Raw genomic sequence first — 24685 nt, 5'->3', positions numbered from 1 at the left:
CTGGCCCCACAGCTCATCTCAAATCACCAACGGTGGAAACCAGTCCAGCCAATGAACAAAGCGCAAGATCCATGACCATTCTCGATCAGCAGGCATTCTTCTGTTTCCCACGTTGCTTCCCAACTGAGACCCCCCGTGGCCCCAAGGACTACACCGGGAAGCCGTTCATCAGCTCTGATATCAAGCGAGATAAAACGTGAGGCTTTTTCTCTTTTTGTCTCCCATCTTCCTCATTGCCGAACACCCGTTTTTCTACTAGACTCGGTAGAACACGAAAAAAAGAGTGACATCCTGGCGCCGAGAAACTGGATACCGGGTTTGTTTTGGCTTTCTAGCAAGGCAGCCATGCTGAATCCGAAACAATGGGAAATTCGCTTCATGTTCCCTTTTTTCTTTCTTCCCCTTCTAAGAATGTGTACTGTACTGTAATAGCAGGAAAGAAGAAGGGGGGCCTTGGCCCATGAGGCCCAGTCCATTATTTTTCGTCTCCAGATTTATTTAGATGCTACGCTCTCAAACAGCATGATGCCAACTACGTGACCGAGGTGCTACCCCGTAAATGCCGGAGGTATGGGGTATAGATGCCCCCACGCCCACGGCAGAGTACGAGTGTACATAATCTCAAGTAAGATCTTGGAACTAAAAAAAAGAAAAAGAAAAATCAAGAGGGATGGAAAGAAAGAAAGAAAAAGAGTTCATACGCGCATCGGCTGAGAACCTTCTTTTCCGATGAGATGAGCAAAATGCTACGCTACTCCATACGTGATATCCTTTCTCACTTCTTCGTACCTGTACTCTCGACCTGATACGATGCCCCCCCTCCCCGGTAGGGAGAAGAAGAGCTCAAGCTTTGTGATCAGTCAGAAAACAGTTGCTGTTGGCCACCTCCTCCCGTGACCCCGACTTCATGCTGTTGCTTTCGCACGACCCAGGTACTCGGTGTCTAATTTGCTGCAAGCTCCATATTCCAATTAGCAGTGCTACTGTATTTCCTCCAACCGTTCAGAATGTCTCACCACCATCACCGCATCCTCGTATGGTTCTCTCAATATCTGTGCCAAGAAGTGTCTCATGACGTAGCAGCTTCTTCACAAAAAATCCTGAGTGGTTTAGTTCCCGCCCCATACGACAACACAGTAACTTCAATATCGCAACTTAAATCTGCAGATACGATAAAACACAAAAGCACCAGAAAGTCTAAGCGGAGCCCCCATCTCACGGTAATCAGATTCCGTGCCCACTCTTCATATCGGCAAACCAATTGCACGGGTCCCTAATCGATCCAGGCCACCCAGCTACCCATGAGCTTGTGCAGCTCTTTTAAAAATTCGGCTTTGGCCTTCCGTGGCTTCGTTCTGAGCTGCTGCCATGGCCCCTCCTCCATACCTAGAGAAATCCCGATCTTGTTATGCACGCCGACGATGGGGCAGAACATGTCTACGGGTAGATACTAGTTATTTCAGCATCCTGCAACCTTCCTTTTCTTGGTAGAAATGGTAGCCATGGTTTTTGCCATTTTTGTGAGAGATAAAGCACAGTCGATGAACACTATAGAGGACAATGCTGCGCAGCTACTGCTATGGAAATTTGATCTACACACTTTTGCAGTGACCCCCTGCGTCTGTCAAAAGGAGAGGCCAGCCCAAAAGATTAAAGATTACAAGTCAGTACATAAGTTTAGAAATAACGAAATGGGTGTATAGTCATAGGTAATTGGAGATAGGTAATTGGAGATCTAGGAATAATTGTTCCGGATCTTCTTTCTATTTATATTTATTATTCAATATATAGTCTCATATGACCAAGCCATTACGGCATCATACTATTCTTATACTATTCTTCCTCTTGTATATGTAATGTTGTATGTAAAGGCGTCTAAAGTAAGTCTTGTATCTTCTCGACCAGAAGATCTGATAGCGTTTCCACCACATTGCTGGTGTCACTTCCGGCTCGGGCTTCAAAGACACAGTCTAGAACCGTCTTGACTCCAACAGCCACCGACTCCGATCCTGTACGCTCTTGGATAAGATTGATAGTCTGGTTGACATCTGCCGAGTTCAAAACTCTGGATTCATGGAGGACAACAGCCAGTTCGCGTAGGTTTGAAACTGCGGGCACAGCTACCTTTTTAGCGAAATCTTGGTCCACCTCGAGCATCTTGAGCACCGAGGCCTTTGATGTTGTGACGAAAATAAGGAGTCGATGTCCCTGTCGATGAATATTAGCCAATAGAACTTCCTACGGAATTCAGATGATATGATTCATTTTCTTACCTTGGGGGGCTTTGACACGATGAGTGTAGTCAGGGCTTCGAGCATGACATTAGAAAATCGCGGTCCGATCGGATTCCAGCCAATCAACCGCTCAAAATCGTCAAGAATGAGGATACTGGACGGCGATTTGTAGGCATCCGCAAAGGCCTTGTGAACGTAGTCCTTCTTGGCAAATTCATCTCGATAGCCCACGAGGTCAGCCGGCGTCACGAGCTTAACAAAGGGAAATCCGGATTGCATAGCAATATGCGCCGCCAAAGCTGTCTTTCCGGAGGATCTTGGGCCATGGAAGAGCACAGACGTGCTGAATTTGTTGGGGTCTTCTTTGATCATGCCCACAACACGCATCATCTCCTGAATAGTAGGATCGATGTGCGGGCCGTAAGGAATGATGCCCAATCTAACCGCTTCATCAAGTTCCGCCTCAGACACTCCGTAGGCGGGACGAACTTCGGTCAAGGCGTTCATAAAGTCATCACGGTTTACCCTCATATTCGCAACGTCATTCTTCACTGCCGCAAGCTGTCCCACTTCTGTATGTCGTGAGAAGGCAAAGGAAGCTGCTGCTTTGACAAGACCATTGATTTCGGCACCGGAATAGTTCTTGGTGAGGGCTGCCAGCTCCTCAAAGTTGACATTCGGGTCCAAGATGCCGTTGGTGCTCATTTTTGAGGTGTGAATCTTGAGGATTTCCAGTCGTCCTTCTTCATCAGGAAGAGATATTTCGAGATGCACCTCAAGACGGCCAGGTCGCAGAAGGGCATCGTCGATCATGTCCTTTCGGTTGGTCATTCCAATCAAAAGAATATTGTTCAATTGGTCGACACCGTCTAGCTTCGATAGAAGCTGGTTGACAACACTGTCACCGACACCAGTGCCACCGCCAGCTCCAGATCCACGCTGCTTACAGACAGCATCCAACTCATCAAAGATGATAATGTGGAGGCCACTCTCATCTCCCTTTTCCTTGTATTCTTTTTCGGCATCCGCAAAGAGCTTTCGAATATTCTCTTCGGACTGACCAACATATTTGTTCAATACTTCAGGACCGTTGATGACCTTGGGTGGCCTGGCGTTGAGCATGTGACCAATCTGTCTCGCAATCAACGTCTTTCCCGTTCCAGGAGGGCCATAGAGAAGCATTCCCCTGACGTGTGGGATGCCCATTTTGGCAACCAAGCCAGGCGGGAAGACACGAGATGCAAATGCACGACGGAAGATGGTAGAAAACTCATCTCCCAAGCCACCAATTCCCATGTCCTCGAATTTGAAATCAGGGGCCAGGATGGCATTTGAGTTTGGCTTTGTAGCAGATGGCTTGAGGTTGAAATCTCCCTTTGCATCGCGGTGGAATAGAACCCGGGTCTGGTTGGTCAGGATACCTCGAGCATGAGCTTCCCGCTGAATCTTTTTGCCTGTGTCATCTGCCGTGGACAAGTCGACCAAGCCAACGGTCTTGACGACGATCATGAGTGGGACATTCCGAACATCCATGAGGATTCTCTGCCCAGGGGAAAGGACCTGATTTTGGAAAGTATTGAGAAAGATTTTGTTCAATTCGTCTTCGTCGTAAGGAGCTTCAGTCTTCTTCGTCGGGGAAGCGAACCCAATCTCTAAATCTAAAGAGCCCAAGTATGCCTTGCCGCCAGACGCAAAAGGATCATAGACCTCGCCGGTGAAGACGTCTCTCATAGCAACGCCACACCATGTACGCTGGGGGTCAGACAAGCTGATGCAGCCTCGCGGGAATCCGGGGATGGGCGTGGCGGTAACGACAAACTCGCCAGGAGGCTGGCCAGCGCGGAGGAGGATATAGTAGTCGGAGCGGTCTGGTTTGGGAGGGAAGTCTTCGGCAGAAACAGCACAACTAGCCCAGCATGTTAGAGGGCATTCGCATCTTGGAATGAATTGTATAGCATCACTTACACGTTTCCGTAGATAAGTCTTGACTGCAGAGTCTTGTCCGCAACCTTCTCGACTTGCAATTGGACTACTCGGCCGCCGCCGGACGGCCCCTTCTCGCCCATTCGCGACCTGCCCGGCGAGCTGGGTCCGCCGTATCCTGCTTGAGGCGCACCTGGATAGGGCTGATATGAGCCTGAAGAAGGCGGTCGCTGGCCTTGGCCTGGGGGAACTCGAGGATTGCCTCCTGGCAGTCCCATGCCGCCAAACATGGAACGACCGGGGTTACCGCCTGGAGGGGCTCGAGACATGGTCGCAGAAGGTTTCGATGCGATCTATTAGGAAATGGTTGATATGAAGCGACTCTGTTGCTGCATTCCAAATCTCTAATCAGAAGAAAAAGGCCAAATCGTGTGTAGTCGCGAGTATGAGTGGAAAAAGAAAGAAGAGAGATGTTGAATGTTGAAACAGCACTGGGTGATGCGTAACGGTCAACGTAACGCCAAAGAAGCCATGCTGGAGCTTGGTGGCGGGGCGCCATGTGGCCTCATTGGGGTTAGTGGTAGTGTCATCGCCGTCACTTGGCCCCACGTTCCTGCTTCTCGTGGCCTTATCAAAGGACTTATGAGATGCAGACAAGTAGAGTGGCGATCACAAGCTTCGTTGGTTGTTAGAAACGCAGCATTTACAAGATCCAATATGCCACTGTACGTATCCGCACATTTTTTCCGGATTTATGACTTAGGTATCTAACATGGTTATGAATGCAGTCATCTGCTAGGGAAAAAGTCATGGAACGTCTACAATGCCGACAACGTCGCGCGCGTCCGAAGAGATGAGGCAGCCGCCAAAGCCGCGGAGCAAGCTGAGGAACAGCGCATGCAAGAAGTCGACGCCCAAAGGCGATTAGCAATTCTGCGTGGCGAGGTACCACCGCCCATAGAAGACGAACGCGAAGCCGAATCGGACATTGTGAAAGACGCTTCTAGTGATGCGCGATCGAAATTCCCTAGTAGCAGTCGCAAGAAGAGGAAACGGCCCGGGGAGGACGATACCGAGTTCGAGCTACGCCTAGCAAAGGAGAGGAACGATGCGACCTATGCAACCGTGGAGTCCGGCCGCAAGCCGGTAAGCGCAGCCCCGATAGTCGACCATGCCGGACACATCGACCTCTTTGGTGACGAGCGGGCGAGAGCGCATGCAGAGAAGAACCCGGAGGCAGAAGCGGACAGGAAGAAGAAAGAGCGAGAATATGAAGACCAGTATACGATGCGATTTTCCAACGCAGCTGGCAAAGATGGAACCAACCAACCATGGTACTCGCATGGCGAAGGAGTCGCTCCAGATGTCTCCGCAAAGAACGTTTGGGGACGAGACGATCCGGACCGCAAGTCTCGCGACACTCAGCGAATCACTTCCACTGACCCGCTAGCTATGATGAAGAAGGGAGCCATGCAAGTTAGGGAGTTGAAAAAAGAGCGCAGAAAAATACAAGAAGAGAGGGATGAGGAACTCAGACAGCTGCGCAAAGAAAGCCACCGGGATAGATATAGAGATAGGCGTTCGGAAAGAGAAGAACGAGAACATGAGCGCTATTCAGATTCCAAGAAGCATAATTCGAGGAGGACGCGATCAAAAGATCAAGATTCGGATTCACGAGGACGCTCTGATGAACGTCGTAAGAGAAGGAGGCACAAAGAGGAGGACCGGCGGAAGAGGCATCGCGACTCACGATCGCGCTCACCAGATCGGAGGCGGCACCAGCATGGACTCGATGAAAAGTGAGATTGGCTGGGCAGATTAGCTGACTGTAAGGGGGGGTCGAGGAAGTATACCAAATGTTAAATAATGAATTATGATGATTATACCGTTATACAAAATTCTTTCGCTATTCAAATATACAAACCGCATCCCAACACGGGCATGATTCCAGATTCAAGGATTCTCCTTCCAGGGGAGCTGTATTTCAACCGGCTTCATATCCTGCGCGACCATGTCCACCAGCACCTTTGCATCCAATTTCCTCAACGCCTCGTCAATCTTCCGATACGTCGCCTCACTCAACCCTTCCCTTCGATCACTGTAAATATCCAACCCTTCCTTCGTAAACAGCGTCGGCGCAAACCACGTCACAGCCCACCTCTCTGTCTCGCTATCCGCCGACTTTTCTTCGCCAGACCCGAGAACCTCCCAGTGGCTGCTCACGAAGAAGAGCCACTTCTTGCCGCGCCAGTCCCAGCCGCCGCCGTCGGGGCTTTGCGTGTCTATGCCGGCGACGGACTTGACCACGCCGGCCTGGTTGCTGGGCTCGTACTCGACCAAATCGTCGATGCGCGCGCGACCGTCTGGTTTGGGCGGCAGAGCCTTGTAGGTGATGCGCACGTTACGCGCTGTGCGCCACATGGAGAGGGTTGAGTGCGTGACGGTCCATGTTCTTATGAACCACTCGATGGGCGTTGTGGTTTGTGTAGCGGGCTCGGACTTGGTAGGGGAGTATTTGGATGGCAGCGTGAGCTGAATTGTAGGATTTGAGGCTTCCATTGGATTGAATAAGGCTGGATGTGTAAGTGTTTGGTATCGGAATTGAACAGAAGATGAATTGTCTAATGAGATCCCAGCAAGGGATGTGTAATCTATGACGGCGTTTCATTTAAGAGCAAGCATTGTAGGTGAGTACCCATGTATGTATGTTGTGGTCTAAGTGGTGGGTTGGCAGATACACGCAAATCCAAATGAAAGTGACGCACCGCTTCACAAACACAGCCGGCAGCTCATACAAGCATGCTTATTGTCTACATTCCTACCTGCACTAAACATAGGAAATTTACTCGTAAATCGCTTTGGAATAGTATCTGCATGCGACAAAAGAAAGACGCCGTTCTAGCACTACGACGTTCTCCAGGGTAGCTGCTTCTCGTCATCTCACCGATCAGACATGTATGGCCCCGCTTTACACAAAGTACCAAATCTCTATTGGAGGCTGAAAAGTGTCCACGACGCGTGACCTTGGATTGCAGCAAAGATTGAACCTACCGCGAGCTTCTCACTAACCGTGGCATGAAGCAAAGTCTCATTTGAAAGACATCAATTCGCCTTTAATATCCGCTTCCACAGGCAAACTACACTGCTCAACCGCGATTTCCTTCATTTTCGTCTTACACAGCGTCGTCAGTTTTCACATCCAGCTAGAATGGACATGCCCCTGGATGACGACGCCATGGCCCAGGCCATGGGCTTCTCATCTTTCGGCCACCAAAACCGGCCCCAGAAGCGCAAATACAACCCTCACGCCGACGCAGTCATCAGCTCAGACTCCAAGACCGCCCAGCGCGCGGCCAAGCCCTCTGCTACGGGCTCGAATTCCACGCCTCTCGGCGTGCCCAGCAGCAAGCCCAGTCAGGCCGCTGCTAATGCGGATGAGATTGACCTGGACGACGAGGATGAAGACGGGGCTGGCAATGCTGATGACGACGATATCGCATCAAATACAGCAGCCGGCGTTCCTGAATCTGCAGCGACCGCGGCGGCGTTAGTGCGCCCTCATGGGTTACCAGAGCGCCCCGTTCCAGGGACCGGGTTCATTGGGTCATCGGGCGGTCATGGACACCAGGACGGCTCACGGCATGACATCTGGTACGATGGATATTACGACCCCAAGTCGAATGAGAACCCATGGAGACGGCTGGAGGGATCCAAAGGCCTGCAGTCCGTGGGCTCATGGCTCCCCTAGAGGGTCATTAAGCAAGTGCTTCAATACGAAGTCAGTCAGCTTTCCCAGTACGGAGTACGGACGCTATATCGATTTTGACTTTGAATCAACTGCATTTGAATCAGCTCCAACAGCCCAGGAGGACCCGTTCAGCAAGGATTACTTACAGAATATTGGTGTATCGCACATATCTCGGGCGCCCTGGTTTTGCGGGCCTAGCTTGGAGTTTATTGTTCCCATCCTGCCTGTCATCCTATCATTCAACCAAGTTTCGACAGTCACGTGATATCTTCAACTAAGACAGATGAAGCCTTCAACCACTAGGATTTCTCATACTCGTGATGAGATGACGACAGGTCTTTTGCTTCGGGCCGATGATGGCTTCAGTATCTACGCTGGGACGGTCTGGCCTATTACAGATGGCTACGACACTGCGTACGCGTACGAGGGATACGGGACATCATCACGCCTTGGGCAACTGGCCGAATGGGGCCTTCATCACGTCTTTCAAGACCGCAAAGGACATTTTATTGCCTACAAAAGCTTACAAACGTTCTCATGATCTAGCGATAGACTCCCGGGTGTCCAAAGAAACGCCAATGACGCCAAATAGAGTAGTACCTCCTTGCCTTCAGTTCCCGCCGATACCCAATGCAGCAATATTTCATCCCCAATAGGAAAGGCGCCCTCATATACGCTCACATCTCTCTGACTCTGCTCGTTTGCTCGCTCGAGGCCATCACACGCCCCCGGTGGAGAAGGAGGTCCAGGATGGCCCGGGGACCCTGTAGCCCTCGTGGCTGGCACGAGATCGCCGGTTCGATCCCCCGATCTTCCTGCAGCCTTTCAGAGAAGGAGTGTACATTTCGGCCCTCTGCTTCTGCCAGTTGTCACATATTACCCAATCATAAATCATCATAGTCGTAAGTTTGCCATTCTCACCCCCACACCGTCACAGCGCCAAAACGGGGCTCGAGGTGGGTAGAACCGCCCGGTCGTAGGGCTGGTAAAGCAGCGGGAGATCTGGCATCAGACCCTGCAATGCAAGATTGCCGCGCGGTTCGCGCCAATTTCAACGTCAGTTCATGCCAGTGAGCGGACGCTTCCACAGCTGAAATTGCCCAGGATAGAGTAATATGTCGCCGAAAAAGGTGTAAACTTGTGGTCGTGTATATAGCCGTTAAAGCTGAAAAATGAAGGAAATCGCTTTTCTGAAACGCCTCAAAACCCGAATATTGATGAGAAAAAAAAGGAGAGAGAAAAAGGCTGCAGTTTGATGCTTCTTAGTTGTACTCGGGAGAAGGAAAGCGTTGGCGAGCTTTCGTGTACTCCTTGGGGTGCTTTCGCGCAGCCTTTGCGTTCAGAGCGCTGGTTATTGGCAGAGAAATTAGCTATTGTCCTCCCAAATAAAGAAGAGCTATTAATTCTGATCGATTTCTGCGGCTCCGTTGCCGCAATGGGAAAATTTCGAGTCTCACTAATAAGAGGGAAGCAAAAAAGGGGGGTAAACAACTTACGAAACTTTCTTCTGGGTCCACTCAAGGTCGTTGCGGACTTCTCGCGCATCGCGCATTCCTTCGGAGAAGCGTTCACGAGTTCTCGCAAGGCGGGCCTGAGCTTGCTTCTGCAGCTCCAGGAGCTCGCGGTGCTTGGCATTGAGTTTGCCGGAACTAATTTACGAGAAACCAATTTAGTTCGATTCTGCCCAATGTAGGTATTTGTTCAAAGAGGCCATGTTGAACAACCAACGGACGCCTCTTTGAACTGTACAAGAAAACAATGTGCGAGATCACATGCGGGTTCGTTCGGGTACTTACGTCTGTGCCTGGACGGCCATGCTCCGATCAAGAGGGATCGGGTCAAAGGAGTTAGAGAAGCGGTCTTGCATATACTCTTGGAAATCGACGCCGCTAGCGGAGCCGGTGCTTTCGTAGTCGCCACTAGAGCTACCGACGTAGCCCGCAGAGGTAGCTGAGTAGCCAGAGGGAACACCAGAGGCGGCGCTCATGGTCTCATCGCTTTCTGGGGGAGAGCCCGAGTATTGGCTGTAAGTGGGGTATTGGGTGGCCTTTGAGGGAACAGCCATGGGCATAGCAGATGTTTGGAATGGGCCAGACATTGTGGATTGTTGAGATGGTTGAAGCTTGTTTAGGAAAGGTGATGAAGTAGAGAAGTGTCCAAGTGTTGTGGCAGGTGTAAGGCGGCTTGGTAAAGTGTTGAAGTCGAAGACTGCTGTCTTATTTTTCAATAATATAGTATATAAACTTGTCAAGACGAGTGAAGAGTGCTGGAGAAGAGTGATACGAAAGGAAGAAGAAAGTTCAAGCTCAACCTGAACACAATGGCTCCTTTTATACTTTTTCAAGACCCTCCCCGGTCACGTCGACCCAGTCAAAGGGATAACACAGCATGTCTTCATTCGCCAGGGGGCCGACTATCCTCGACCCCGCCGGTGGTGAATACCTAGTAGGCAGACGAGCATGAAGCAATGGCGCTATCGCGGACGAAGACGACGACCATGGAGACTTGCAGCGTGTAAGCCGAGGGAGTACCTGGCCAGGGGGGGGAGGCGTGGCTGTGGACCAAGAATCCTGTATATAGGCCGAGTAACGCATTAACCCAGGCTGCCATGGCCCAATTCAACCAACCAGAATAAGGAATTGAGAGGCAAAAAGGTGAAAGAGACGGGGTAGGGTGGCAATAGAGACAACAACATGAACTCGATGAGGTAAAAGGCATTACTATATGGTGCGGTGGTGCAATGCTGAGAAACAGCTTGGAACTAGACCGAGTACCGCTCCGGGTTCGAAAAGAGAGAAAGAAAAAAAGGACACTAGAGGTTTGTCCATACCCGCATATGCCGGGAAGAGGCAAAGGCTGCAAAGACCCCGATCAGTGGAGCCAATGCCATTGTTAGATTAGACGCGGTGTGTATAAGTGGGAAAACCGAGCATATCGAAATCCAAAGAGCGGCGTTGCCAAGGAAGGGGTCGGGGATGGGTGTGGGACGGAGCACGGAGCGTCATGACGGAGAGTCAACCTGAGCGTGGGATATACTACACTGTACAAGTGGACTATTTACGTGCAGTAAGAGAAAAAAGGCCATGGCCGGATAAGTGTCCCTGGCCAGGCAAGGTAGAAAAGGGTGGCAGCACTAAGCATCTGGGTCCAACAACAACAAGGAACCGATGGAGACAGACACACCGGGCTCTCATATGGGGTCATCAAAGAAGGGCATGTTCTTTGCCTACGCGAGGCAGAATGCGTGCTAGACCATCTACATGTGCTTTAGACACGGCCAGGATAAGGCAGTGGAGAGGCGGGCGGGCTGTCTGCAGGCTGAGGACACGCCATGCCGTAGAGTGAAGGTATGAGATGGGAAGCAAAGAATTGAAGGCACGGCGAAGAGGGTGGATCACCGAGCTACGTGCCTAGGTACCTTATGGTTCAAGCGGCTCTGGGTGTTAGCCGGTGTGCACTGCAACATTAGCTGGGAGTAAGAGAAGTAAAAGAGTCGAGTCAAAAAGGCCTTGTTTGTTGAACAAGCGCGGTGACGCTAGGCCGACGCGAAAAAGAAAAAAGAGGAAAAGGCGTCTAGTGTGCCAAAAGCAGCGCTGGATTTCTGTCTTGCCCCTGCGCATACCGAAAGTTTGATGGTTGGCTGCTTTTTTCCACGACGCCACGAGGGACCCATCCGGAGACCAGCGTCAGTGGCATCTTTTGCTTGGCCCTGGCGCGATGCAGAAAGAAGAGCGGCGGACTGCAGGACGATCTAGGCAAGGCGTGGCAGCGGGTCAGGTAGGAGTGCAGCACCTTTTTTTTTTTTTTTTTTTTTTTTTTTTTTTTTAAATTTTTTTTTTTTTTTTTTTTTTTTTTTTTTTTTTGAAATCTTTTTTTTTTTTTGTTGCTTGCTACTCTTGTCTTCGTTCGGCTCCGCGCTTCTTTTTGGCTGAGGTGGTGGTGATGCGTTGTCAAGATATCCGCCAGAACATGTTCCGAAAGGGACAAGATTGATGCGGGTGGGAGTGGCTGCAGTAAGACAAAAGGCGCTGCCCCAGTGTTACCACCAGAGATGTACCTACCAGACGTTATATTCTGGTTCTGATATTCATGGGTAACGCTAATTGCATTTTGTTTGATGATATTGGTTGGACCTCATACAGCACGACTTGATGAACAAGATTGAATAATTCTTAGCCGGAATAGATCCCCATTGGACCTTTTCCCCCAAGATTCCTCTGATGCAGAAGCAGCTACATGCATCCTTTGAACGCTACCTCACCTACCTTGTGCTTCTGCCGGCATTGGCAAATACGATATGCAGCTTACAGGCGTTATTGCGCCGCGCATCCCTTGCCTCAGGTGGTGCTGGCTGCCATGTACGGGCATGCATGGGGTACTGGGGAAGAAGGGAAGTGTTGATTAATTGCAAAGTGCAATTTACTTTTGATACGTTTAGTAGTAAATGCTTATTCATTTATCGATTAGGTAAATGTATAGCATCATGAGCATCATGACTGCTCACCGCCAAGTGGAATATCTTCCACAGCACCCAAATGTGAGCACAACTTACACAACTTTTTTGACCGATCCTAGCCCAGGCCACCTGAACGCAAAAATGCTAGTGGCAGGCTTTCCCTTCTCTACCAGCGCCGCTTCCTTTTTGGCCAACACCCATCTTGGGTTGCACTCAGGCTCCGGACCCCGCCGCCCTCTCACTGGACATTAAGGACCGACGACAATTCAGCCCAGCCGAACCTAATTCGCTCAGGCCCTTTTGGCATGGCCGCGCTGACGGCCATTGGCTGAAAATGGGTCATCAAAACGCGTCTTGATGGAAATCGGTGAAAATGATGGTCGTGATGGCCTTGCCCCTCCCCCGCTATGGCATACCCGGAGCTCTTCTCATGGGCCAGACCGGCATTGCAGCGTCGCCCGGAACCAGTCGAGAATCGTCGTCCACGTCAGATATTGTGTCAAAAGTTGCCACGTCCAATAGACGAAGAGCGAACATCTTCGTCATGGCATAGCCGGTAGTCCTTGGTTCTCCCCCCCCGGCCGACGCCTGTGCGTTACACCAACCTATCTGCCTGCCTGTCCTGTGGAGATGAGAAGTGGATTCGCATGAGTTCGTCTGCTCCAAGTTGCTTTTCGGTGTGTGTGTGTGTGTGTGTGTGTGTGTGCAGGGGGTTGCCAGTCGAGCTGCAGCTCCAGCGCATCGAGCAAGCAAGCCAGCCAGCCTACTACTTTTACATACACTCTTGTACGGGTAATGGCGTGGACGCCGCGGATGGGGGCCGCTCCCTAAGAGCCCAATGGAAGCAGAGGCCCCTAGCCCAAGATTCCCGAGATATCATCATTCATCCGCCGCCGGGTGAACGCAGCATGCACGCCCGACGCGCCCCGGCTATCCCCTGCAGCGCCGCTTGGAGCAGACATCACGCTCTGCCATGCTGCAGCAGTAGGTACCCATGGATGTTACACATGGACGGGTTTACTACCAGGCGGACTCACTTGCTGGCTGTGATAGCACTTACGAGGCATGAGCCATGAGGCATCAGTATACAGTGATACCTGGTAGTGCTTGACAATGGAGGTGCGGATGTGAATATCTAAAGCCGGGGCTCAGCTGTCGGACGTCCGATGCATTGATGGCTTGATAGGCCATTACTCATGTAAACAATTTTACACATGGCCACGAGAATGCTTGGCACAAAGTGAATCTGGAACATAGTGTCTGGGTGAGACAAAGCAGTGACCAATTGACTTGGTACTCATCATAGGCGCACATCACGACGCATATCGCAGATGACTTGACACGTATAACGCTGACACTCGGCGGTCCGTTGCTACGTGCATTTGTATACACAAGGACTCTTGTCAGTCAGTTACACCATCCTCTCGGCACGGCTCAATGAAGGCACCTTTGCGCCTTATGGTGGGCTTTGGTTGCCTTTCAAGTATCAAGTTTCAAGTAGATGGGAAATGAATTTGGCTCCAAAAAAAGCCACGCTAATCAGGGCCAATGGCTCTATTGTGCATGAATGTGGCTTGTCGAGATAGATCATTGCCTGACAAAAGTTGGCCATGGAGATGGCAATTGAGTTTTTCTATGCATCAGGCTGCGGGCTTATACCAAAGCACGTCGGCCGACGACCTGGAAAAGATGCCGCTAGATGATTCTAATTTGCTCATAGCGTCTACTAGTAATGAACTTAAGACAAGTCGGGGTCTTCCTCCTAAAGAAATGTAAAAAGACAAATTGATGCCGTTGTAAGGAGCGTATAAGGCAACGAGTGATGTCTCGAGATACGTACCTACTTGAATACATCATCACAGGCCACGGCCGTGCAAATCCATGGAGAAGATCAAGTCGCTTAACACGACAAGGGTCTGCTAAGGCGCCACTCTAGGACATCTTCAAAACCAGCCGGAAAGGGGAAGAAATGGAGTTGCAGTCTGTACTTGTGGTAGCTCTACCCTCCCTCCCGCACGCCCCCTCCTCAAAGCTCCAGGAGCCTCTCCCGAAAGCCTGGTAAGAAGTATGTGTTGTCAATGGCAAGCGGGGATAGTGCCATTGACCAGGGGCCGACGTTGCAAGAATGATACGGTGGTAACAGGCAAGATGAACTGGAAAAGCACTAGGGAAGGCTGAAAAAAAAAAAAAAAAAGGGCCAAAGATGAGAAAGTCTGAAGAGAGACAGAGGGAGGATTGTATGAAGCATGTCGATTATTAAGGAGAAGAAGAAGAAAAAAAAAAAGAGAACTGACATTTTGGGCAAGAGAAAGGTAGAAGAGAAGAATTCCGAAAAAGAAAAGATCGCCCAATGCCTTTGTGCATTACAATTGAAGTTGTCAATGGCTAATACGCACCCCCTCCCTCTAAGCAGCCAACAGGACAACGCATCAAAGGATTTCAAAGCCAGCATGCCATACTCGACAAAAACTACGTAGTAAAGAAATAAGAAAATAAAAGAGAATTTTTAATTTTTTTTTTTTTTTTTTTTTAAAAAAAAAGAAACTCGCATTGCGTGTTAACCTGACAAGGAAGGAAAATCGCGAGGGAGCACAAAAAGCCGGACCACCACCATAATTTTTCTCTCTCGTTCGAGGCCGCTGTTTCTGTGCACGCTGAGCTGGCAGCGTCCCCCCCACTTCCGCCATGTCTGTCTGGCTTGTCAGACTCGCTTTTTTTCCGCGAGCAGAGGGATGGGACGGGACGCGGATGGCTTGCGGGGAGACGGCTGGTTATCATTATCATTTCTTTTTTAATAAGGAGAATATCAGTTTTCTTATCAAGTGGCAATCATAGAGGTGGAATGGGAAAACAGCACGGGGTGGACTACTAGGCATTTGAAGCTTCGAGACGTCCATGGTGGAAAAGCAACAGTTTATTGGGCAGTGGTGCTCTACGCAAAAAAAAAAAAAAGGTAAAAAAGCACTTGTTGGGTATAACCATTTGAAAAAAGCCCAAGAATACACTTGACCTAACATTATTTCGTGACGCCGGCAATTCTAGGTGCTAGGCCTAGCTTTCTCGGACCTTCACTCATGCATGTGCTACCTACTTCATCAATGGGCATCAGTGCAGCTGCTGTGACTTGATATCTGCACGACATCACCGCAGCATGAGGGAATAGTAGTACTACTGCTGCACGACTACTAGCACTACATAGGTACTCGTATGGTGTGCATGTGAGCCGGGCAATTTTTTCTTTGATTTCTGCTGCAAGCCGGCTAGTTGCATGCCTATGCAGCCCAAGCAATCAAGGGCGGCCGCTCTGTTTTGTGAGTATTGAGCTCCTTGAGCATCCGTGCCTGCTTCTCTACACGACCGAAAATCCGACAAGAAAACACTTTTTATGTAAACCGGTTCTTATGGAAACAGAATCTGGAATATACGATTTACTCTTACGCTATGGCCCAAATTACTGGTGAGATTGGTGCTCTTGAATATGTTGGATTAGGTGTCTATCTACTCTATCTGAAGTGCCTAGCAGCTGTAAACAATCTACCTGCTCAGCGCAGCCGGCTAGTAAACAATTGGAAACCAAGTATCAGAATCCCAGACCGTCGTGATATAGAACAATAAAGCCTTACAAGTGGAGAATGTTGCGTTATATAAAAGGGGACGAAAGATGTAACCCTACAAATATGTAGTATTATGAAACAGATGAGCAATAACAAAACAAAAAAAATAAAAGGGTAAAGAAGCCGCCTTCTATACACATAAAATGTACCTAGCCAAACAGTTTAAGGAATCCCCAGATGCCGAGTCCGCTAAGCACTGGGATCGTCAGGTTATCGTCCCATCCGAACAGGTCAGCCACTTCACTGGCCGAAGCGACAAAGCCAGACCAGACGCTCATGATGCCCAAAGCTACAGGGCCAGAGACAGAGCTCAAGTTCTCTGGCAGGCCGACTGCCTCGGTAAATGCCTGTGGCAGAGAGAGAGTACCCGTGAACATGAAGTTCTCGTCGCCGGGCATGGGTCCGATGGTGGGGACGAGCCATCCGTACCAGAGGTAGGAAGTGGCCACGCCAACAAGGAAGGCGGCCAGCGATCCAGCGAGGGACTTGCCGCGGCGTAGTCTCGGGGTATATTTTCCCCAGAGTCGGCCGAATGTGCTGGCGGCGGTATCGCACCAGCTGAGCAGCAGGACGCCGATGACGCCAACGTCCTTGGGGAAGAAGTAGAGAGTGATCCATGCGCCGAGGAGGTAGAAGATGACGCCGTTCCACCCCGCGTACTCGCTTTCCCGCATAAGGGCGCCGAGCACCTTGACATAGAGCCGGTTGAAGGAAGCGTATCGGTGCCGCAGCCAGTCGACCGTTGTGATTGGGATCAACGCGCTCATCAGATATGGCGGCACGGCGCTGGTCTGGGTGCCGGAGCTGTAGAGCCAGACGACGAAGAAGCCGATGGAAACGTGGAGGACTTTGCGCGGGACCTCATGCTTGTGCACAAACGTCCGCCAGTGTCGGTGGATTGGGATAAGGCCTAGAGGACTGGGGCTCCGGCTGAAGTCGCGCCAGCTCCATCCCGTCGGGGTCGCAGGCAGAGGAGGCGCCAAGTGACCGTTCGTGGTGGCCAGTCTGGTGGCGGTAGTGGTCGCCATGATGCCGTCCAGCTCAGGCTTTTGCGATGTCGAGGTTTTGGAAGTCTTGGGTGTCATGCGAGGGACACCGCGGGTGTCGATGGGCGAGCGGCTTCTTGTACGGGATCTCCGGATGCCGGAAGCACTATCGAGGTCCTCCTCATCGCTCAGCTCCTCCACCGCCTGCTGCGTCGGGGCCTTTCTTCGACTCCGGGTCATTGGGCCCACGTAATCCTGCACGTCTCGTTCTGACGGGGTCGGGCTCGGCGAGATGATGCGAGGCGTGTCCGGGACGCGGCGGGCGCCCGACTGGCGACGGAGCGACATGGTGAAGGTCGCGGGAGGCAGCGCAGGGCAGTAGACGGCACCTACGACGAGGCGGCGCAGCGATTCAAAGCCCGAGGGCCACAGGGACCAATGGTGTTGTGCGTCGTCTCTGTCCCGGCGCGAGAGGCGCGGTGCGGCGATGCTGCTGTGGCTGCTGCTTCTACTTCTGCTGCGGCTTCTGTCGTCGCTGGTGCTGCACGGGCTGAAGAGCTCAAACAGACTGCGGCCGCTGCTGTGCGATGACGAGGGGCTGACAGGGGACAGATTGACGGGGCGAGTTGGGGTCTCCAGGATGAATGAGGGTTTAGCAGCGATGCGGTAGAGGCCAGGTCCTCTGCCACATAGTGCGCTTCGAAAAGAATAGAAAGGAAGAGGGGGGGGAAAGAGGTCAAGTAAGGCTTGGACGCCAATTATTCTGATTTGTCGTTCAGCATAAAGAGATAAAGCATCAGGCGGGATAAACCTGTGTTTCGTGTCGTCGTGGGCGAAGCCTTAGGCTGTGTGTTTTTACATTCGTACATGAAAAGCTATAGCCGTCCTATCAAAGGCGAGGTTTTTTTTTCTGCCTCCCCCGTCATATGCATGCAGCCTCACCAAAAAGAGTACTGCCACACAAAGTCACTTCGGCTGTGTCGTGTGCTTTTTTCTTCTTCGGACGTGGCGCCGCCGCTTCTGCTAGGCAAACTTGTTCAAACGGGCAGCATGTGACCCGCCAATCTGATCATTTCGTGCTAGAAAGAGAGAATTTGCGCCACGTCCCGGACGTCATCCGGGGGTCCTCTTTGTTGGGGCCGCGATTTGCGTTTTTGTTGGACTTTCACGTGCCGATTTTGGTCTTCTGTCGTGCTTTGTTCTTTTTCCTCTTTTTTTCTTTTGGCCGGCAAGGCGGGTTTCGGAGCCGCAAGAGTCCCGCTGTCCAACTTTCGCTTGGAGGAAAATTTCCCTGCATGGCCAGATGCGCGGCTTGCCACTAACGGTTAGGCCGATCAAGGTTTAATGCTCTGAATTTAGTGCCGATATTTTCAAGCTTGTTTCACGTGGTGATAAGATAAGATTTCAAAATAATTTCTGAGATAGCCTCGATCATCACGACGATAACCGTAGTATTGTAGCGCTGGTTAAGCATTTTCCAGCAAATTGAGATATCATGGCTCCTGGAAAAGTTGCTGTGAAGAGGGATCCCAGGGCCTGGGGTGGCTTAACACCCCCATTGGCAGAATGGATCCTTGACGCCGTCTCTAGCATGGGGTTTAAGCAGATGACACCAGTGCAGGCTGCGACTCTGCCTCAGTTTCTGGGGAACAAAGATGTGGTAGTTGAGGTGGGTTTGCTGACATTTTCATTCATTCTCTACACAATTGACTTCTGCTAACCCAATTGGCGATATTGTAGGCTGTTACTGGTAGTGGTAAAACATTAGCCTTCTTGATTCCCATTGTTCAACGATTATTGCGCCTCGCGGAGCCCACAAAGAAGCACCATGTCAGCGCAATCGTCATCTCACCTACCAGAGAGCTCGCCGCCCAGATCCATACAGTCCTCCTCTCCCTCCTCGAGTTTCATGCGCCATCTGCCGAGATCCTACCACACTTAAAAGGCGAAGGCAAGAGGCCTAGCAGCGCAGTGCCTGCCATCGTTCCCCAACTGCTAGTCGGAGGAACCACCACGCCGGCGCAAGATCTTAGCTACTTCGTCCGACACAGCCCGAATCTTCTCATATCCTCCCCAGGCCGTCTTGTTGAGTTGCTGGCCTCGCCCCATGTTCACATCGATCAGACCTTCGAAGCGCTTGTCCTCGATGAGGCTGATCGACTGCTTGATCTCGGCTTCAAGCAGGACCTCCAAACGATTCTTTCACACCTTCCCAAGCAGAGGCGGACGGGCCTATTTAGTGCTAGTGTTAGTGAAGCTGTTGGCGAGATCATTCGAGTGGGTTTGCGCAATCCGGTGAAGATCGAAGTCAAGGTGAAGATGAAGGATGGCGGTGGAATCGTTGAAGACAGAAAAATTCCTGCAAGTCTTCAGATGTCATACCTGATTACTCCGGCTAGCCAGAAGCTGCCATCTCTGGCGCAGTTGCTGGAGCGTCTACCTATACGGCCATTAAAGAGTATTGTCTTTCTGTCTACTTGCGCCGCTGTGGACTACTTTCAACACACTCTTCCTCAGATATTGCCCGAAGGATTCTCGCTGGTACCTCTACATGGCAAGCATCCAGCTAAAGTGCGCGAAAAGAACTTTGGCCGCTTTTTATCCTCGGTCTCTCCTACAATTTTATTAACAACAGACTTGGCCGCTCGCGGTTTGGATATCCCACAGGTTGATTTGGTTGTTCAGATTGATGCGCCATCCGACCCCAAAGTATTCATACATAGAAGTGGAAGAGCTGGTCGTGCAGGCAGAAAAGGTCTGGCTGTGGTTATGCTGCACCCGGGACACGAGGAAGACTACGCCAGATTTCTAGAGATTCGCCAAACTCCAATCACACCACTATTAAAACCTTCAATCTTCGTGACAGAAGATGGAGCCCGAGATGCGACATCAAAATTCCGCACACTACTTCAGTCAGACAGAGCCATCCACGACAAAGCCCAAAAAGCTTTCGTTAGCTGGGTACGAAGTTATGCAGCGCATCAAGCGACGTCCATTTTCAGAGTTAGCGATCTAGATTGGGCGGATCTTGGAAACGCATGGGGGCTTCTTCGCCTGCCCAGGATGCCCGAGCTGAGAACTTGGAGCGGAGACAAGATGCTGGGAGTTGAAATGGACTGGGATGAATTAGCCTACAAGGACAAGGCACGGGAGCAAGCCAGACGAGAGGCCATGGCAGCTGATAAGAGCGGAGAGACAGCAAAGAAGGCTGCTGATGCTAAGCGGAAGAGGAAGAACAACGAGGCCTGGAGCGGAAAGCAAGAGCAGGAAGAGCACCGGACCGAGAGACGCGAGAAGCGGCACAAGAAGACGGAGGCCAAGAAGCTGGCGACGATGACGGATGATGAGAAGGTTAAGCAGGCTGAGCTGAACGACTTGATTCGGAGAGTCAGGGAAGAGAATATGGCGAAAGCAGCAGCAGCAAAGGAGGATGAAGAGTTTGAAGGGTTTGATTAGAGTGCGTAGTAGCGATATCATTCATCTATTAATTAATGCATGCATCCTTTGGCGGGATTTGCCACGTCAATCTGAATTAGGCGTCTCTTTCTTTTCTTTCTTTCTCCCTAGTTTCTATTTCTGTTCTAAATCTTCCTGATATACTATCTTGGTGATATAATTTCGTGTAAACTAAACAAGTCTAACAGCAGTCGAGAATGAATATGAATAGCGCGGATACAACAGCAGCATATACTACTACTACCGCTCGCCTATATTTCTCATAGTGTAAGTGTATCTATATAGCGGCCATCCAATCCGCCTCCCAAGGCCAAGTTTAACCAAACATCGCCTCAACGTCGCCTCTCAAGGCATTGTGGCGACTGAAGCAGAGTCAACTTCCATGCTGAGTAATGGAGCTTATAGCGAACCCCCGAGGAATTAGACGGCCGATATAGCGATTTGGAGCGCCATGCTGACTGCACATTGGTGTGGGGAGCCTACTAGGCGGTACCTATGCTAGCACTTGCAGAGTGCCTGTAACAGTAAGGGCCTGATGTAATGGCGCAGGTACTCCTGCTAAGGCGGTTGGAACGTGGGGTGGACGCGAACTTTCCTTTGGTCGGCTTTTTTTCTCCAATGCGCATGCGCTGCATGGAATTTTTTTTTTTTTCCCTTTTTGAAGTTTGATCAACCATCCACGCTTCACTGCGGAGGTTCTTCCAAACGAAAGGGATTACAATATTGACTTCCTAGCAAAGTCGCAGTGTCCATTGTAGCACGATGTGCGGTGTCTCAGCTATACTGGTAAGTTTTTTTTTTCCCCCGAGCCCGACTCCGGAGCACCGATGAAACTCTGCGACTTAGAAAGCTGCGAGGCGACAACACAGCGACAAAAAGAAAAGAAAAGAAGAGCCACGCTGAAAGCATAACGAGGAGAAACATACTAACAATGGTTACTTAATAGTTGGGTGACCCCAAAGCCACCACGGCTGCGGTCGACCTGCACGAATCCTTATATTTCCTGCAACATGTTAGTTACTCGCTCAACCGCCGTCCCGACCTCTTCTCCCTCGATCGAGCTACTTCGTCGCAACACAACTCCAAAGAATGCTAACGTCAGCAACAGCGAGGACAAGATGCCGCGGGCATTGCCGTGTGCCAGGGCGGAAGAGTCTATCAGTGCAAGGGAAATGGAATGGCCGCAAAGGTGTTTGACGAGGGAAAGCGCACAGTCGATGTAAGTGTCTGAGCTCTATATCTTTTCGCACAGCTGTCTCTGGCAATTATGTCGTTTGTTTGAAACAAAGGCATGAAGGTTCTGGTTCTGGCTGTGCTTTTTTTTTTGTGCCATTGATATCGCGTGGGAAAGGCGAATGCTAATTCATGAGCTTCAAGCTCCCCGGCTTCATGGGGTAAGCTGTACTCCTTGCACCGTAACTGGCTTCGATATGCCTTCGAAGTTTGCGAATCATGCCATTGTACTAACTGTTCTGAATTAGTATTTCCCATCTTCGGTACCCAACTGCGGGCACCGCGTCTGCGTACGCTCGTCTCCTTATCTCTGCGCTCTAGCTCCCAACAAAACGCCAACGCTAACTAAATGCCTGCAGATCCGAAGCGCAACCATTCTTCGTCAATGCCCCGTACGGCCTGTCTATGAGTGTCAATGGAAACCTGGTAAACACACCGGAGCTCGTTAGATTTTTGGACTGTGAGGCTCGAAGACATGTAAACACCGACTCAGATTCAGAACTCTTGTTGGTCAACCTCCTCCTTTGCACCTTGGTTTCATCAGTTGACTTACTCTGTTACCTAGGCTCAACATCTTTGCCCATGGCCTGAGCGAAATTGGCAAGGTCCGAGCGAACGTTGAGGATGTCTTCACCGCGCTGCGAGAAGTATACACGAGATGCCACGGTGCCTTTGCTTGTACTGCCATGATTGCTGGCTTTGGAATCTTGGGCTTCCGCGATGAAAACGGTATCAGGCCGCTCTGCCTGGGATCTCGACCCTCTGAAACGCTTGAAGGTGCTATGGATTACTTTATGGCTTCGGAGTCTATTGCCCTGACCCAACTCGGATTCAAGAACATTGTCGACATCTTGCCTGGACAAGCCGTTTTCATTCCGAAAGGAGGAGATCCCCAGTTCCATCAAGTCGTGGAGAGGAAATCATACACGCCCGACCTTTTCGAATTCATCTACTTTTCAAGGCCGGACAGCACTATTGACGGAATGTCTGTCCACCATACCCGACAGAACATGGGTTACAAGCTGGCAAAGAGGATGAGACAAGTTTTGGGGGAAGAAGAGATTCGCAACATTGACGTTGGTAAGTGATCGAAGTGGTCTCGTTGCTGTGCGAACACAGATAAACAGCTTTTTTTTTCCCCTTCAAATTTTCACCTATGGCTACTGACTTTGTTCTCTGCACAGTCATCCCAATTCCAGAGGTAAATACTTTTCGCTGTCACACAGTTGACGATGCGTCGTTGTTGACTAACATTTTCCTTCTAGACAAGTAACACAGCTGCTGCTACACTTGCTATGGAGTTGGACAAGCCATTTTCCAACGCCTGGATCAAGAATCGATACGTATACCGTACATTTATTGTTCGTTGCCGCCTCTATACGACTACGAGCAGTACATGACTAATCCCTTTGTTTCAACAGGTCCCCGGCCAGAAAGCACGGCAAAAGAGTGTTCGTCGCAAACTCTCGCCTATTGCATCCGAGTTCAAAGACAAAATCGTTTGCATGTACGAAGCAAATTCTACTTCCTGTGATGTAAAGCCTCTGACAAGGAATAATAGGGTCGATGATAGTATTGTACGCGGAACGACCTCTCGCGAGATTGTATGTAACCCCATCTCAACTTGTGTCAGATACACGATGTATTAGCGAGCGAAAAGCTAACCAATTTTACCTTTTCAGGTTCAAATGGCCAGAGAATGCCAGGCCAAGAAGATCATCATTGTGTCTTGTTGTCCAGAGATCACTCATCCTCACGTCGTAAGTGGCCCTGGCTCGGGCTTTCTAGTAGAGCATCTGCTAACACCTTTTCGTTTCTCAGTACGGCATTGATCTTGCCGATCCAATTCGTAAGTATAAGCATAATCGTTCAGAAGACTAGTATCCCATACTAACATACTCGGCTTTTTAGAACTACTCGCCCACGGCAGGACGCTAAAAGAGATGACCGACCTCATCCAGTGTGACACTCTGGTCTTTCAAACGCTTGAGGATCTGAAAGATGCTTGTTTAGAAGCGAAAGACGACAAGAGCGAAGTTAATGATTTCGAAGTTGGTGTCTTTTGCGGCCAATACAAGACCCCGGTGCCCGATGACTACTTCCCGCATGCGAATGGAGTTGACGGGAACAAAAAGAGGAAGAGCGCGGCCATTACAGAAGTAGGGGGAGATTCCGACGCCGTCTTGGTTGCGAGCAGTGGCCCTGTGAACGTCAAACTCCCACGCGGGTCGATGGATGAGGCTGTCCCCAAGGGACCGGAGTACCGAGAAGATGTCAGGTATGTTGATGCTAACAAGTCAATTGAATGTATAATGAGGGGCTAATGATTTCGCAGTATTTATAACTTTGCAAGCAGGTCTTGAGGACGGGCCATATTCATGAGAAGGAAGCGAGGCGGGTTTTTTGTGGATGAAGTATAGATTCAAATGGTTCCTATGTGTTGAAAGACTTGCACAAAATTGTAAGCATTAGGATTGGCAAAGAAAAACTTGGTATAGAATCATAAGCTTCGTAATTTAAAATGCCAAACAAAACATTTAGAGTATAGATATGCCAGCGAGATGTGCAGTTAATAAAGGAAATCTTGTTGCACACATGCGAGATAGTTGCGACTGGATACTGGATCGAAGATTGACATGGAAATTCCATAGTAATTCGAGATTCCAATTGCGGCTTCAAACGGAATTATACGATACGCGTATTGTGCCAGAGCTAGCTCGCCATGTTTGCTGCTAGTGCGAAATAGTCATGCTGCCATATGATGTGTATCTTCCACTAAGAATCGAAGACCCACGCCCGATCTCTGGTAACTCAACGCCTAAATGCTTCGTACCGTCAACCCCTCTTCGATTGCAATGTGGCGGAGCCCTATCATATACATGTATAAAGACTGCCATTTCCCCAGCATTGGACGTCTCGCCAGATCTGTACGCTTGATGCCGTCCTTTTTAACTCTTCTCAACTCTATACCCGTCACGATGCGGAGTTTTACGGAACCTTGGATGTCCAAAGCGCGAATTCGAACTGCGACGCAC

The 24685-nt window shown here is 50.3% G+C and overlaps 9 protein-coding genes across 9 annotated transcripts; 5 read left to right on the top strand and 4 right to left on the bottom strand.

Annotated features, from left to right (window-relative positions):
- Positions 1 to 1007: 1007 nt before the first annotated feature.
- TGAM01_v201116 (hypothetical protein) lies at positions 1008 to 1454 on the top strand (the record flags this gene model as incomplete). Its single annotated transcript, XM_024548693.1, has 2 exons — positions 1008 to 1220; positions 1287 to 1454. The coding sequence occupies 2 exons, from the start codon at positions 1008 to 1010 to the stop codon at positions 1452 to 1454; spliced, it is 381 nt and encodes a 126-aa protein (XP_024406509.1).
- Positions 1455 to 1875: 421 nt separating this feature from the next.
- TGAM01_v201115 (hypothetical protein) lies at positions 1876 to 4486 on the bottom strand (the record flags this gene model as incomplete). The annotated part of the gene is made up of 3 exons (XM_024548692.1): positions 1876 to 2208; positions 2274 to 4140; positions 4200 to 4486. The coding sequence occupies 3 exons, from the start codon at positions 4484 to 4486 to the stop codon at positions 1876 to 1878; spliced, it is 2487 nt and encodes an 828-aa protein (XP_024406508.1).
- A 202-nt stretch (positions 4487 to 4688) lies between these two features.
- TGAM01_v201113 (hypothetical protein) lies at positions 4689 to 5960 on the top strand (the record flags this gene model as incomplete). The annotated part of the gene is made up of 2 exons (XM_024548691.1): positions 4689 to 4882; positions 4946 to 5960. The coding sequence occupies 2 exons, from the start codon at positions 4689 to 4691 to the stop codon at positions 5958 to 5960; spliced, it is 1209 nt and encodes a 402-aa protein (XP_024406507.1).
- Positions 5961 to 6110: 150 nt separating this feature from the next.
- TGAM01_v201114 (hypothetical protein) lies at positions 6111 to 6716 on the bottom strand (the record flags this gene model as incomplete). Its single annotated transcript, XM_018808678.1, has 1 exon — positions 6111 to 6716. One exon carries the CDS (start codon positions 6714 to 6716, stop codon positions 6111 to 6113), a length of 606 nt encoding a protein of 201 aa, XP_018658103.1.
- Positions 6717 to 7392: 676 nt separating this feature from the next.
- Positions 7393 to 7905, top strand: TGAM01_v201112 (hypothetical protein; the record flags this gene model as incomplete). The annotated part of the gene is made up of 1 exon (XM_018808679.1): positions 7393 to 7905. The coding sequence occupies one exon, from the start codon at positions 7393 to 7395 to the stop codon at positions 7903 to 7905; it is 513 nt and encodes a 170-aa protein (XP_018658104.1).
- A 1262-nt stretch (positions 7906 to 9167) lies between these two features.
- Positions 9168 to 10003, bottom strand: TGAM01_v201111 (hypothetical protein; the record flags this gene model as incomplete). Its single annotated transcript, XM_018808680.1, has 3 exons — positions 9168 to 9252; positions 9402 to 9554; positions 9702 to 10003. The coding sequence occupies 3 exons, from the start codon at positions 10001 to 10003 to the stop codon at positions 9168 to 9170; spliced, it is 540 nt and encodes a 179-aa protein (XP_018658105.1).
- A 6121-nt stretch (positions 10004 to 16124) lies between these two features.
- TGAM01_v201110 (phosphatidate cytidylyltransferase) lies at positions 16125 to 17309 on the bottom strand (the record flags this gene model as incomplete). The annotated part of the gene is made up of 1 exon (XM_018806794.1): positions 16125 to 17309. One exon carries the CDS (start codon positions 17307 to 17309, stop codon positions 16125 to 16127), a length of 1185 nt encoding a protein of 394 aa, XP_018660087.1.
- A 1147-nt stretch (positions 17310 to 18456) lies between these two features.
- Positions 18457 to 20417, top strand: TGAM01_v201109 (ATP-dependent rRNA helicase SPB4; the record flags this gene model as incomplete). The annotated part of the gene is made up of 2 exons (XM_018806793.1): positions 18457 to 18630; positions 18702 to 20417. 2 exons carry the CDS (start codon positions 18457 to 18459, stop codon positions 20415 to 20417), a joined length of 1890 nt encoding a protein of 629 aa, XP_018660086.1.
- A 762-nt stretch (positions 20418 to 21179) lies between these two features.
- Positions 21180 to 24013, top strand: TGAM01_v201108 (amidophosphoribosyltransferase; the record flags this gene model as incomplete). Its single annotated transcript, XM_018806792.1, has 15 exons — positions 21180 to 21203; positions 21364 to 21429; positions 21526 to 21636; positions 21795 to 21811; positions 21899 to 21940; positions 22010 to 22156; positions 22216 to 22730; positions 22835 to 22851; positions 22916 to 23011; positions 23072 to 23157; positions 23212 to 23254; positions 23333 to 23410; positions 23472 to 23499; positions 23562 to 23928; positions 23986 to 24013. The coding sequence occupies 15 exons, from the start codon at positions 21180 to 21182 to the stop codon at positions 24011 to 24013; spliced, it is 1665 nt and encodes a 554-aa protein (XP_018660085.1).
- Between the last annotated feature and the right edge of the window lie 672 nt (positions 24014 to 24685).

This window comes from Trichoderma gamsii (assembly GCF_001481775.2).
Source record: "Trichoderma gamsii strain T6085 chromosome Unknown Scaffold_3.2, whole genome shotgun sequence".
Taxonomy (NCBI): domain Eukaryota; kingdom Fungi; phylum Ascomycota; class Sordariomycetes; order Hypocreales; family Hypocreaceae; genus Trichoderma; species Trichoderma gamsii.
Note: the sequence above shows the minus strand (reverse complement) of the source record. Positions and strands in the feature narration are given on the sequence as shown.